Source organism: Hevea brasiliensis, chromosome 12 (assembly GCF_030052815.1).
Source record: "Hevea brasiliensis isolate MT/VB/25A 57/8 chromosome 12, ASM3005281v1, whole genome shotgun sequence".
NCBI lineage: Eukaryota > Viridiplantae > Streptophyta > Magnoliopsida > Malpighiales > Euphorbiaceae > Hevea > Hevea brasiliensis.
The window spans coordinates 5,021,574-5,037,123 of NC_079504.1; the positions used below are offsets into that span (position 1 = coordinate 5,021,574).

Consider the following 15,550-nt stretch of genomic DNA (forward strand, 5'->3'; position numbering starts at 1 on the left):
GAATTTGATTTTATTTTATTTCCTTGAATTGTTATAACTACTCTAGAAAATCATTTTTTTTCTTTGACCATTGGTATTGAATTGAGTTGATTATGATTACTGTGAAATAAAAACCCTTAATTTATAATATATATATAAAACTGTTGTTAAAGTTATTATTATATTTTTTTACTTTATTTTTTATATTTTTTTTAAAATTAATATGTTTTTATTAATTTCATTATTAATATTATTATTATTATCAACTTTGATTTCAAAATAGAATTTTTTATATATATTCAATGGGTCTGTCATATTAGTTTAGTGATCAAATTTTTGCTATATTCTGGGTATGTAGGAGATTCGACTATTCAATATGTCTGCTGAAATTGTCTTTCTTTCATTGAATATAACTATTGTCTTAGGGATTTCAGGTGAGTGGTAATTATAATACATGACACCATTTTAGTCAAATTTTAAAATTTATTAGCATTAAATTTGTTATTAAATGTAATTTTAAATCAATATTTTAACAATTATTTTACATGTGATTTTCTAGAGTTTTATTTTATTATTAAATTTTATTTCAATTTTAATTAAATAATTGATTTTGTCAATTATCTCTGCATTAGAGTCGTTAGGATTTTGGGAATAGGCCTTTAATGTCTTTATATTGATTGATATTTGACTATAAAATTTGATAATGTGTTACACTAAATTGATTTGAGATTGATTTGATCTTATTGACTCTCTGAAATTATTGAAATAAACTATTAGAATTGCACTATCAGTTATTAATTACTATCTGAAATTTTTTTTTATTGATTTTGATTGATTTGTACAAATTGATTTTCTGTTTTGAATTGGTACCTGTACTCAGTGTCTGTATCTGTTATCTGGCCACACCGTGTAGACTATCATGGTATTAGGTTGTATTGTTGAGTCATGCATCATTGCAATTTATGGTTTGCATTAGTATTATATACATTGATATATGTGAAGGAGGAGAAAGATATGTAATATCTGGTAAAGCGCTTACCATATGGCCTTTAGTGATGTGGGGTATCATCATCCTGGTGTACTATACCATAAAATTTTATTGAATAAATTCATTTTATATATATGTTTTATGACATTATTTTATTAATGTTTTTGATAGCATGAGCATGGTTTTATTAAATATAAAATTTATTGTGAAATTAATCAAGCGTCTGCTTGTTCCTATTCCGTTGTGTGCTATAATTATCATTCACTGAGCAGTAGCTCAAACCACGTTTTCTCTGTCTGTTATTTATTTCAGATTAGTAGAATTATGCACCTGATCCAAATATTCAGTCTATTTTCTGGAGAGGGACAATCTTTAATTTTTTCTAATGGCATGCCCAAATTCATGTTTCCTCGAGCTAAAAATTAGTTTAGTTTATTAAACAGTTTAACTTTTTATTTGAAATATATAGAGACTCCGCGGTTTACTTATGCGATATTTATGTTATTTATTCAGTGTTTTGTTTATTTGAATTTTATCTATTTTTTAGGATTAGTAAGCGCAATATATTTATTCAAGATACTCTGATAAGACTTACATAATTTAAGAATACTTAAATTATGCACCGGTCGCGATACAAAATTTTGGGTCGTGACAAAAATACATTATCATACATGCATGTTAACACAATTAGTTGTATATCAATTAATTATAAATAAATAAGTTTAATTTTTTTTAGTAGTTCATGTATTTTTCTTTGTAATTTATATTGTTTTAACAATTCACTGTGTACATTTTATTTATAATATATTAAATATGTTCACTTAATATTTTTTTTTAGCATTGAAATTTTAATATCATAAATAACAAAAAAAAATGACAAAATTTTGTATATTGATGATTTCACTAACTTATTCATAACTCTTTTTTAAATTGGACCAATTGAAGAATCTAAATTTCATTATTTTAAATAAAGTTAATATTATAATAATTATTAAATTAATTTGAACATTTTTTTATAATTAAAATAATAGTTTATTTACAATTTATTATTTAGAATCTCAACTTAGTTACAATTTTTGTCATTGAAATTTCTAATATTATAGGATTAAATTTATAATTTTTTAAAAAAATCTAAATGGTAATTTATGTTTTAGTTGACATAGAATTTGTTTTATGTTTTTGTAAAATTAAATAATTCTAAGATTTTTAGATGGAGAGAGAGAACAATAGAATATGCTGAGAGAGGAAAAAAAAGAAAAATAAAAAAATTATAATTATTTTAATTATTTAATTTTTTATTATAAAATTAAGTACTATTTATTTTGTTGAAAATAATTTTTAATTTTTTTAAAAAATATTAATTTTATAAAAATATTTTTATTTTTTTATAAAATATTTTTATTTTTTTAGTTATAATGTCAAATTAACGATATGTATTTATATATAATATTTTTATAATTTAATAAAATTATTTAATTGTAAAAAGTAAAGAAACAACTTAGCTATTCATTTTATTGAAAAAATATATTTTTTATTAATATATTTTATTAAATATACCAAATACTAGACAATACCAAAAAAAATTGAAATAAATGAGTCTAAATAAAATTTTTACTTATAAATAACCAAATCACTTATGATATAAGAAATAACCTATGATTTTTATCAAACTTAAGAGTCATGTTATAATTGAGCATAAAATTTAAATGTATCAATATTTTTGCAAACCTAAAAAAAAAAAGAAAAAAAATAAATCAAACGGTTCTTTTTTTTTTTTTTTAAAGCGAGCAAATCAACAGTGGTTAGTCAACAATAAACAATATTACAAAAAGAAAAAGACTAAACACTACCTCAAGGCCCAAGCCCACTGTTGAATCAAATGGGGCTAAACGAACTAGCGCTGTCAACGCAGTAACCAGCCATTACCATACTAGGCCGAAACTGAAAACACTACGCGGCCGACAGCAGACTCGGACCAAAATGGCCGCGCTTCTATTTCTTAGGGGTATTCCCTTCCTTCGCGTACGGCTTGGCCGCCAACGCCTAGCCGCCGGAACACTCTCGCCACTTCGGCACCCGTGGAGCTCTACGGCAGACCCAACTAAGGTGGACGAGGAAGTATCCACTGCCGGAAAGACTACGGCAGTATTGAGCGCGCGGGACCCGCCCAACTACCCCAGGTGGGATGATCCTGATTACCGGAAGTGGAAAGACAAGGAAGAAGAGATTCTGAGAGATATAGAGGCCATTGTTACCCTCACCAAAGAAATTCTCCACTCTGACAGGTTATACTCTCTACATCTCACTTAAAAATTTAGTAGCAGCTTAATTGCGATAAGTATATTGCAATTCTGGCGTTTAGAGCCTCTCTACTTCTTTTCAAGTACTTGCTTTGTCTTTTTTGCGTCCCCCATTTTGCGTTTCTGCTGGGTTGAGAAGTGTTGCTCTGGTTCTATTAGGAACGGTGTCGTAGCGTGCCCCAATAGCAAAAGGAGAAGTAAATGCTGTAATTTTGGAAACCGGACACTAGGCGTTCATTGAATTAACTTAGCGTTTCCATTTCTGTGTGTAATTGCTCGGACGATGGATTTTACCGTCAAATGATTTATACACAAGGCATGTGTTCATGTGCACACTGGCTTAGCTAAGATTACTAGAGAATTGTGATATTATTAATAGTTATAACATAATCAATCGTAGCACTTATTAGTTATTTATTTTGTACAGTGTATGCATGATTAATGCCATTAATCCATCATCTTCATAGTCGGTGAAAATATAAGCCAGAAGTGATAATCAGAAATTTTTAGTTATTGAAAGAAGAAATGGTGGGGAATGAAAAATTTGAGGGTGATTGAGTTTTTATAGAGTGGAACTTGGGGGAAAGCCTCTCTTTTAAGCTTTCAACTTCATAATCAAAGAAAAAAAATTTGGGATCATCAATTAGATGCCAGTAAAACCTTGCTTAGAAGCTAAGTGAGCTTTTTATTTTCCCCCTTTTTATTTTTCAGTCCATTTTTGGGTGTTGAAAAAGCACAATAAAGTTATCACCATATGCTAAGAGTGTTGCTAGAACCCAACCCAAGTATAATGAAATCAAAAATTTTAATTCAACCTTGTGGAACTTCATTGAATATTGCAGACTAGTTGCCTAAAGATCTCTATTGTTATGCATAGACCTGAACTAATAGTTACAGTCGTCTCTTTGGATTTCTTGCAAACGGAGGACTGCTAACTATTTAATAACATATTGGGGATCGTCCCATCTTTTATTTTGTTATGTTTTCTGTTCTAGCATTTAACCCCATCATTTTAGTAGACATCAATTTAGTCAGTGCATGCAGTTTGCTGTTTGTAATTAGCTGTAATATTTCATATAAGCAATTTGAGAGGTGTTTTATGGGCTTAAGTTTGTATTTTCGGACTTGACTTTTTGCCTTGATAAATTAGTTGAAGTGCATTCAACAAAACCTAAGTTGTTAATTATGTTTGCATGTTCGATTTTTGGGCATTTAGTGGTCAATTTTGAGGGCTATGATAATCATTTCTATTTAACTATTCTCTTGCTCCTAGGTATTTGGATGGAGAACATCTAACAGCTGAAGATGAGAAAGCTGTGGTAGAAAACCTTCTCACTTACCATCCAAATTCTGAAGATAAAATTGGATGTGGGCTTGACTCAATAATGGTAAGCATCAGTTTGCATTTCTTATATAGGAAGTCTCAGTGTTTGACTCAATCTGCTTCGCTTAGTTTTTTTGGTCTCATTAAGCATTTCTCTCTGCAAGTTGTCATCTGTAGTTACACATAGTTTCAGTTTGCTTTTAGGTCAATATGCAAACTTCATGAAGATAAGATGTCCAATGGAGTATTCTCTGAATTAGAATTTTGGCTATTCACAATGCCATGTAGCATTTGTTGACATGATTGCCCACCATGGTGGGTACCCATGCTGTTTGTTAAATGGAGCAGGGGTGGGAAATGAATTTAGAACCTTGTGTGCACGGACAATATCATTGTGTAACTGATTGTAGGTTGATTTACTAGATTCTTACTGAAGTGAAGATTTTATCACTATAGCATCATCAAAACTGCCAAGTCTCCCCAATTTTTTGGTTGTAGTGCTCAAGGATTTTTTTTTTTTTTTTTACTTCTAATTACTTTTTTTTTGTTATTGTGCTGGAAAATGGTATGCATTTAGGGATGAACATTCAGTTGGTGGAGTCTGAGATTCTCTGACGCATAAATTAACTGAATTTCTTAAGTATATTTGATGAACCAGTTGGGCTTTCAGTTTTACACCCCAATATAATTGACAAGATAAAATTTATGTAAAATTATTGAGTAATTTTAGATAATACATTCACTCAATTTGGTTTTAAATTCCAGAAACTGAATGAAAATCAAAATTTTGAAAATCCTAATCAAAATCATTTAACCAAAATGCATATGTTCTGTTAGGTAATTTGGTTTAACTGAATATTATCCACCACTAAAAGTGTCATTCCAGTGTATTATTGTTTGCTTCCATTGATATTACTAACCCATTGAATATAAAGTTTACTTCTAATGCTCTCAGCGAAACCCTTTTATTTGATCATATTTCTGAAGGAGCATAAGGGGATTAATCAGGAATGTAGTCAATCAAATGGCTTGGAGAGTTAAGCGTCTATCTATTCCAGCTAAAAGATGGGAAAACATACAACTCTAAATGTGCAAAGATATTTTGGTGAATAATTAAAATTTCTGAATTTTAATTTTTCCAATGATATCTGCAAGTACAAAATTAGAAGGGTATTGGAATTATGGTGGGGGTTGGTTGTGTGATGGGCATGGTAACACTTGCACATTAATTGGTAGTATGCATGATCAACAATGTTCCTTTCTCAATTATTTGGCCTATGGTTTATAATTTTCAAAATCATGGAGAAAATTTTCATTAGTTGATTGATTTCTCATAATTCAATTAAATTTGAAGGCATTTATGGATTCTGTTAATTATAAAAATTACTGTTATATATGTATTTATAATAATAATTTTCTTCCTTGTACTGTAATTTGATGTCATATATGCATTGACATTTGCATGGACACTACAATGTTGAGGTTGAAACATAAGTAATTAGAGGCAAGAGTCAACAGAGTCTGTGTGTGATCATAATTGAATCCTCCTTTTTTATGCCCTCCACTATTAAAAATGCTGCAAACTCTTCTTACAAGTAACAGCATACGTTTTTGATCTCTTGATTCCATTGTTTAATATTCTATTCCTAATTTACAATTATATAGGCCCCATTTGGTTCACTAAAAACTGACTCAGTGATGGTAACGAATGGAAATGATTCCCTTTGTGGGTGCTTGGAAACTCTTTTTTTCATTTCCATTCTCACTGGGAATCCAATTCCCACAACTAAGGGAGTCACAGTTCTCCATTTCAACCAAAGAATCAAACACAGGAATGAGAATGATTATCTTGTTAAAGGCTGAATACTTAATCTCACCCATGTTCTTTTTGGGATGTTTCAATTTTATATTTTCATATTATTAATTAAAATAAAAATATAAAAATTAATATATTATGTTTCAAATAATTAATTAAAAATAAAAATAAAAATTGTAATTTTAATTACAAAAATTAAAATAATTATAATGACTAAAAATCATTATAATTATAATTGTAATTATAATATTTATAATAATAATAATAATAATAATTTAAATAATATTAATAATTAAAATAAAAATGAAATATATTAATTATAATAATTAAAATATAAAACTATTAATTTTTATATTTTCATATAAAGAATTGAAATTAAAAATTATAATTGTAGAAAGAGATGTAGAAAGAGATGATTCTCATTGATTTCAATTAATCTGTACATGGGTATTTATATACAATTGATTCCTATAATTGTGTTATACTAATTAGGAAGAAATCCTAAATAAGAAATCCTAAATAGGAATACGTAATGAATATACGAAATAATATAATGATTGACTGTCCATAACACTCCCCCTCAAGTTGGAGCATAGATGTTAATCATGCCCAACTTGTTACAAATGTAGTCAATCCTAGCTCCATTCAGAGCTTTTGTGAAAATATCTCCTAACTGCTCTCCAGTTTTGATATGCCCTGTTGAGATGATCTGTTGTTGAATCTTTTCACGAACAAAGTGACAATCAATCTCAATATGTTTGGTCCGCTCATGAAATACCGGATTAGAAGCAATATGGAGAGCAGCTTGATTATCATACCACAATTTCGCAGTTGGGGGTCTTAAAACTGTCTCATCTAGTAATTGAAATATCCACATTACCTCACATCGATTGTGCCATGGCTCTGTATTCGGATTCAAGACTAGATCGAGAAACTACACTCGCTTCTTGCTTTTCCAAGACACCAAATTTCCTCCAACAAAAACGCAATATCCAAGAGTTGACCTCCTATCAACCTTAGATCCACGGCATCGAAAAACATTCAACATTCAAATGCCCATGATTACCATATAACAAACCTCTTCCTGGAGCTCCGGATAGCACAAGATTTGTCCCAAGGCTTCCCAATGAGCAATAGTTGGGAAGACATAAACCGACTTACCACACTAACGGCATAAGCAATGTCGGGACGAGTGACAGTAAGGTAGTTCAATTTTCCTACCAATCTCCTGTATCTCTCGGATCTTCAAACAACTCACTATCTTGTAAATTTGGAATCATTGGTGCACTACAAGGCTTAGCACCTAATTTTCTCTGTCAATAGATCGATGACATATTTTCTTTGAGACAAGAAAATACCCTTCTTACTTCTCATAACTTCAATACCCAAAAATACTTTAATAATCCCAAGTCTTTGGTCCAAACTGGTTTGGAGGAAGGTTTTAAGAGATGAAATACTGTAGAGTCACTCCCGGTGATGATAATGTCATCCACATAGACTACTGTGAGAATTAGATCACCTCAGTTGCTTATAAAATCGAGTGATCACACTTACTCTTTGCATACCAAATTCTGTCTTGCTTCACCGAATCTCCCAAACCAGGCCCTAGGACTTTGTTTCAAGCCATAAAGAGACTTAAAGCCTACAAACTTTACCCAACTCCCCGAGCAACAAACCCGGTGGTTGCTCCATATACACCTCCTCTGAAGATCACCATGAAGGAAAGCATTCTTGATATCCAATTGGTGCAGGGCCAATCATATGTAGTGCTAAAGAGATAAACAAGCGAGCAGTAAGTTTAGCTACAGGAGAAAAAGTGTCGAGTAATCAACCCCATATGTCCGAGCATATCCTTTTGCTACAAGGCGTGCTTTTAACCTAGCCACAAAACCATCGATTTACCTTTCATCAGAATACCCATTTGCAATCAATAGCTTTCTTACTGGGCAAAGGCATGTTCCCATGTACCATTAGCATCTAAAGCCTCCATTTCTTCTTTCATAGCAAAGACACGATGAGAAAGTGCCTCACCAAAGATTAGGGATAGGAACAGAGTCTAAAGAAGTAACAAAACACCGAGAACAAGAAGACAATTGATTATAAGAAACAAAAGAAGAGATAGGGTAAGTACATGAACGTTTACCTTTACGAAGAGCAATGGGTAAATCTAGATCGAATCATGATCGGTATGAGGATCTCCCAACGAAGTAGCCGGTGGAGGATCCGAGTCGGTAATCTCCAATCTCTGAATAAACATGAACAACGGAGGCCGAGTAGGTCTAGAGACGTAAGAAAGCAGTGTGAGAGAGGACTAGACATTGATTGGGATATATTAAGATATCATCCTCCTCCCGACTCTCATACGGATGATTGAGAAAAAATGGAGTGGACTCAAAAATGTGACATCTGCGAAACAAGATAACGATTAAGAGTAGGAGAGAAACAACGGTACCCTTTTTGAATCTGGAGTACCCAAGGAAGACACATTTGAGAGACTTTGGATCCAATTTAGTAACGAACATCACGTACAAAACAAGTACAACCAAAAATACGGGGTTCAACAGAAACAAAGATTTTGTAGGAACAAAGCGGTATAAGGAATATTCCCATTAAAGACGGCATACGATTGATCAAAAATATGCCGTAGAAGCGCATCCGCCCAAAAGTGTTTAGGAACTTTCATCTCAAAAAGAAGAGCACGAGTTACCTCAAGAAGATGCCGATTTTTCTTTCGCCACGCCATTTTGGGATGGGGTATCCACACAGAAGATCGATGAAGAATGCCATTTTGTGTCATGTAAGACTGAAATTGTCTTGAAAAATATTCTTTAGCATTGTCACTTCTTAATATGCGCATGAAATATTAAATTGAGTTTTGATTTCATTACGAAAGGCACAAAAGATAGAAAACAACTCGAACGATTCTTCATTAAATATAACGGGTAACACGAGTAATCATCAACAAAAGGAACAAAATAACGAAATCCGCTTTTAGAAGTAATGAACAAGGACCCCAAACATCGAATGAACTAACTCAAAAGGGGATGAAGCCCGTTTATTGACTCTAGACACGTAAGGCAAACGATGATGTTTTGCAAACCGACACGACTCACATTCTAGGATAAAGCGAGGACACAACTTCTTCATGGTAGACAAAGAAGGATGACCCAATCTACAATGAGCTTCAAGAGGTGTTGATCGAGCAAACAAGCGTACATGATTTTCCGAATGTAGAGACCACCTAACTCACGTCCTCTACCAATAATCCGTCGTAAGATCACAAACAAACACCGATCGTAAAAAAGGAAATAGAACAATTTAAGGTACGAGAAGTTTACTAATGAAAGTAGATTAAAAGAGAAATTTGGTAGACACAAAGCAGATGACAAAGAAATTGAAGTCGGATTCGCAGCCTGCAACCCATGACACAAGAAGTAGAACTATCGGCTAAAGTAATGAGAGGAAGTGGGATTAGGCGGATAGAAGACTAGAATTACTGTCATGTGATCTGTTGCACCGAATCAATAACCCATTTGGATGAGGAAGACACAAGGCATGTAGTGGATTTACGACTCGTGATCGCGATGATAGGGGAACGGTAGGCTTTAGAGATGCACGACATTGGGAAAGCGTGCAAAATCCTCTGCAGATACCAAACAGTTTTCTCGGAGGAAGATACCGTAGAATCCTCGGCTGCTATATTTGCCATCTGTGATCGCTGATTTTTCCTCTGAAGTTGCGGACAATTATATTTTGTATGGTCAGGCTCATGACAATAATAACAAATGACTCCTCTTGAGTCATGATTAGAACTAGCCTCTCCATTACGCTGATTACTTCTGTTGCCTGTAATTCCTCCTCTACTTCCTCTTCTATTACACTGTTGTACATTTTGATTACGTCTAATAAGAGCACTGTGAAGATTGGGTACTCTGCACGAAGGACCCGTGTGAATGTTTCATGCAAAGAGGAAATCTCGAATCGAAAGAATCGAGATTTAGCGCCTCATACTGAAGGAAGGCGCAAGAAAACTCATTTGCTTGAACTTTCACATCGTAACTAAAAGGCAACAATACATTAAGTTCCTCATATACCCGTTTAAAATCCATAAAATAAGCCGTGAGAGACTTATTCTCTTTCTGTAGAATGCCTTACAAACATCATAAATACGGGAGATATTCCCTTTACAATACGTAAAAATCTAAGTAATCCATCAATTCTTTAACAAATTCACGTGATTAATTAAACTAATTACCTCACCGTGAATCGAGTTCAGCCGCAAAAACAACCGAGCGTCCTCCCTTAGCCAAGTTTGTTGTGTATCATCGAGGTGGATCTTTAGTAAGGTGATTATCATTATCAATGCTACGCAAATAGACCCTATCTTACTCCACTCTGTAATTTGAAACATTAAGTTTGTGTTCCGTGATCTTAGTCATCATCTAATCACATCGTAAATAACATTCTTATTGTCGCCATTTGTTGAGACAAAGAAACTAACCAAACGCTAATCCAAAGTCTTGTGACAACAAAATAATCCAAAATCATAAATCAAGTAAATGACGAAATAGGATCCGAGCCAAACCTCAAGTCCTTTAATGGTGTAATCGATCGCAACAAAGACACAGTGGTGGAATGAGGGGATTGAGGCGATGGCAATGTTGATCGGAATTCGGTGGCCAAGGTCTCTCCTGAGCTGGGTGGTGAGAACAAATAGTCATCCTAGATGGCCTGCTCTGATACCATGTAGAAAGAGATGTAGAAAGAGATGATTCTCATTGATTTCAATTAATCTGTACATGGGTATTTATATACAATTGATTCCTATAATTGTGTTATACTAATTAGGAAGAAATCCTAAATAAGAAATCCTAAATAGGAATACAGAATACAGAATATACACAGAAATAATATAATGATTGACTTTCCATAACAATAATTATGATTAATTATACCTAATTAGAATGAAACATAGTAAAAATATAATTTTTATATTTTCCTATAAATAATTAAAATAAAAATTTTTTGAATAGAATTAAAAAATTTTGACTAGAATTAACTTTAATTATTTAAAGTAAAAAAATAAAATATATTATTTTTATTTTTACTTATAATTAAATAAAATTGAAAATTATGATTATAATTTTAATTATAATTAATTCAAATTAAAAATATAAAAATATTATTTTTATATTTTCATATAATAATTAAAATTAAAAAGTAAAAATATAAAAAGGGAATTTTAAGTTGATTTTTATTCAAGTACAAAATAAGTTTGATTTCGACTTTGCAACTTATATATGCAAATCAAACACCTTGAAAATAAATCTAACTCCGATTCAACATTGAATCAAATAAATATAAATGAAAATTTACCATTCTGTTTTTCGATTCCGTTTGATTTCGATTCTAATTCTAATTCTGATTTCAGTGTGCAAATCAAACAAGCCCTAATGGTCACTCTTATGTATGCATAATTTTTAGTAGGCTACATATTGTGACTTGCTTTTCTCAAAATCAAACTCACAATTTCAGCGCAAGTCGTGTGTATTGCACTTAGACATGTCCAACATATCATTGAGAGTTAAATCGGCTTATGAAATAATGGTTTTAGCCTTTCAGGTCAGCATTCCTCAGGCAATTGCAAGACAGCTAGCACTTCTGGTTAATAACTCAGTTTGATTCTTCTTACTTGACTTTTGTGGTTCTTTACTTTTGAATTTTCCATGATAGGCCATGTTTGTTTTTCCCCATTTTACACTTTCAACTAAAATGATGCGCCAGACAAAATAGACAGATTATCATCTCACAGATTTTGTTAGTTTCCTTCACATGCAACCCCCTTGACTGGGAGATTTGGTGAGTTTTTGGCCCACAGATGCTTGGTATGTAGATTGGTAGATCAAATCTTTTGACTGGTGCTACCCTTATTTATCTTTGTCACATCGTTATTCTTTATTTTGCCTTCTTTCCTTTAGATTTGTTGTTAGAAGGCATTGTGTGAACAAAACTGATAACTTACTTTGTTGTTACTAAATTTAAATTCCAGCTGTTACCACTAGAATTTAAATCACTCAGTATGATCTTGTTCTTTTGCATGCTTGAACACTATGTGAGGTATGAATGCATGATGTGGTAACAGGTAGTTATTTGTCTATTTCTGTTAGTCTATGAGAAAACTAATAGGTTCTATAATTTCTTCTGCAAGGTTGATCGCCACCCCCAGTTTAGACATTCAAGATGCCTTTTTGTTGTGAGAACTGACGGTGGATGGATAGACTTTTCCTATCATAAGTGCCTGCGGGCATATATTCGAGATAAGTATCCACTGCATGCAGAAAGATTTATTCGAGAACATTTTAAGCGTGGCAGTTAATGATGTGTATTAATGCTGATGCCTACATTTGAACTCAGTTACAATTTTGGCATTGGTAGCGATGATTGTGATACAAATATTTTAAATATATGTTTGGTATTTTATTATTAAAGACTATTATTATGATATAATTGATAATTGAGAATTAATAAAATTTTAAAAATTGGTTTCTCTAGAGACTTGTTTCTCTTTGTATCTTGAGAATTTGTTTCTCTTTATCTTTACACTCTGTTTGGGAAATCTTTTAGAGGGAAAAGAAAATGAAGGGTGGAAAATAAAGAATATTTTCCTTTTGTTATTTTTTTTCCTCTTGTTTGGATAGAAAGGGAAGAAAATAAAAAGAGGAAAGAAAAGTATGATAAATTTACAATTTTTTCTATGTATTTAAAAAAAAAAAAAAACCTTTAGAAAGGGGTAATTTTGTAATTTTAATTTATAATCCTACACTTTTGTTATTTTCTCTTCAAATTGGAGAGAAAATATCAAGGGAAAAATAAGAGTTTTTTTCCCTCCTTTCCTTATTTTTCTTTCATTTCCAAACAAGGGAAAATATCAATCTCAATTTATTTTTTCTTGTTTATTTTCTTTCCTCTCTCTTTTCCTCCTATCCAATCAGGGTGTTAGTCTCTTCTTGTTCTACGTCAATTGTCTGTTGGTATTAGCGGGCATTGGCCAGTGTACATCCTAGATGCCTAACAAAATGTCAGATGTAGTAGATAATCCTTGACTAGCACTTCCAAGTTTTGTTAGCAAACGAGGACAAAGAAAATGATTGAAGTCAAACTCTACTTTGTTGACTTGCATCTCTTTTTGTTGGCTTTGCTTATAGTGATCATTAGGTAGGAATAATCTTTTCCCAAATCCTAGGACCTCATTTTATTTGTTTGTGGGAAGTTCGATATTATATTGTTTTGTGTCAAACTCGAACATTTCAAGGACTTGTTTACAAACCCGTAGAAGAATGTGTAGGTTTAGAAGAAAAAGGAGAATGCGACTCCAAATGAGGTTTTCACAAGCCATGGTAATAGTCAACAGCCATCATAGCCCATGGCACACAGCATTCTAACGTGATGTTCTTTTAGTTTCAGGATATGATCTCTTGCGGTGACTTCTGATTTTGTTTTGACGATATAATCTTTTAGCCTTTTGGCTCAAGTGTTGCATGAGATTGTTAAAAGGTCTGTTGCCTGATGGGTCCTAAGTTAATAATAAAGCTTGTGATTTTTAACCAAGTAGGTCTTCAACAGTGAGAGTTGCCTTGTAGTGGTTGAGGGCGGACTTGCGGTAGTCAAAAGATTCAAGCCCAGCTGGAGCAGGGCAAGTTTGGCAGGTTGTGTTTCTGGGCTTTCTATTGGTCAAAAACGGTGGAGAGATATCATTAGCCTTCTCTGAGATGTCTGCACAGTGTGCTTGATTTGGTAAACATTGATCTGTTTCTTTTCTGTAGGTTGGTTTCGAGTGGTCAAAGCACGCATGGTACAGGAAACCAACGAGTAGCAAGTGAAGTAGCATGCCAAATGCCTATCTAGCGATTATTTTTTCTGTGAAGTCAAAGAGTATGCATATGAGTATGTCATCTAGAGTTTCATTGGGCTGAAACTTTCTTGAGAGAGGAACTTTACGGTGAATTAACTCTCGTATGCATGCGTCAGCTTGTAACTTTCATTTTGAATTGAGGTAAAAGAACTTTTTTTTAAATTATTTTGAATTTTAAAATAAATAATTTAATTATTTTAAAATTCTTATAATTAAAATATATTAAATTTTATTTAAACTAATTTTTATTAAACTCTAATTAATATATTTTAAAAAATATATTTTTCTTAACAATGACACGGGTGGGCTTTTCTACTCTGGACAAATGTTGGAAAATTAATTATTTAGTTTTGGAACTGCGTAGCCCAGCCAACCAGTATTGCCCTGCTAGAAAGGTCGTGTTAGGTGGTCATAAATTATGTGAACTGCACTGCAGTGAGAGTACAAATCGTATTTATGATGGTGATGTAATTTTGTGGAATTTTTCAAGCCTTGCTTAAACGTCAGCATGTGGTTTGCTAGAATCTGCTTGTGCAGTGCACTACTATCCTCTAATGAATTGTGAATATTATCAAGATCATAAGAATTGAAGGATTCATAGTTATGTGATCATAACATGCAAATGTAGCTGCTTTTCAACATAAAAAAATGAGGCAAAATCAAGCAACTTCAAATGTTTTAGCTCTGCTCTGATTTAATACTTGAAGGGTTTGGCCAATTGATGACCAAGCCAAGGGAGCTGGTCTAATCTCATAATGCATCTGTGAGGACAAGAAGAAAAAGGTGGGGTAACCCAAAAACACAAGAAGAATTGTTGCAAATCGAGGGTACCTTATAAAGGTCAACTCCTCGTTATCATATTATTACAACGTTATTATAATCTCTGGTAGTTACCAGCTTCTTAACATGCATCAACAATGAAATGGGCATGTAAGGCATGCTATGATTGCGGGACAAACACGATCATTAGATAGGGACTATACGGAAAGCGGGCCCAAAGCTTTTGAGAATGGGGGTCCTCCACACAGCTGGACCAAGAAAACCATGTGGGCCCTCACTCAGCTGTCCATCATCCATGATGAACTTTCCTAATAAGCACAGATTGGGCCAAAGATGGGTGATCAAGGTCTGGCTTTTTTGAAGGGTTGCGATCCTTTTATAGCTTGGTCCCACCAAGCTAAACTGTACTGGCCTAAGGATAGGTCAGAATTCATGCAACAGGGGATTGTTG

The 15,550-nt window shown here is 32.7% G+C and overlaps 1 protein-coding gene across 2 annotated transcripts; it reads left to right on the forward strand.

Moving 5' to 3' along the window:
• Nucleotides 1–2,872: 2,872 nt before the first annotated feature.
• Nucleotides 2,873–12,958, forward strand: LOC110663680 (protein DCL homolog, chloroplastic). 2 transcript variants are annotated; one of them, XM_058130889.1, is made up of 3 exons: nt 2,873–3,252; nt 4,541–4,655; nt 5,579–5,647. In XM_058130889.1, exons 1-3 carry the CDS (start codon nt 2,948–2,950, stop codon nt 5,630–5,632), a joined length of 474 nt encoding a protein of 157 aa, XP_057986872.1. In that variant the 5' UTR covers nt 2,873–2,947; the 3' UTR covers nt 5,633–5,647. The 2 variants fall into 2 exon arrangements, with proteins under 2 accessions (XP_057986872.1, XP_021678758.2); XM_021823066.2 differs by lacking the exon at nt 5,579–5,647 and adding an exon at nt 12,616–12,958 and having other exon boundaries at nt 2,876–3,252.
• Nucleotides 12,959–15,550: the final 2,592 nt, after the last annotated feature.

Coding starts and splice junctions, on each gene's coding strand:
- LOC110663680 (XM_021823066.2), top strand. CDS start 2,948: ATGGCCGCGCTTCTATTTCTTAGGGGTATTCCCTTCCTTCGCGTACGG. Junction 3,253..4,540: donor GAAATTCTCCACTCTGACAG/GTTATACTCTCT, acceptor TCTTGCTCCTAG/GTATTTGGATGGAGAACATC. Junction 4,656..12,615: donor GTGGGCTTGACTCAATAATG/GTAAGCATCAGT, acceptor TTCTTCTGCAAG/GTTGATCGCCACCCCCAGTT.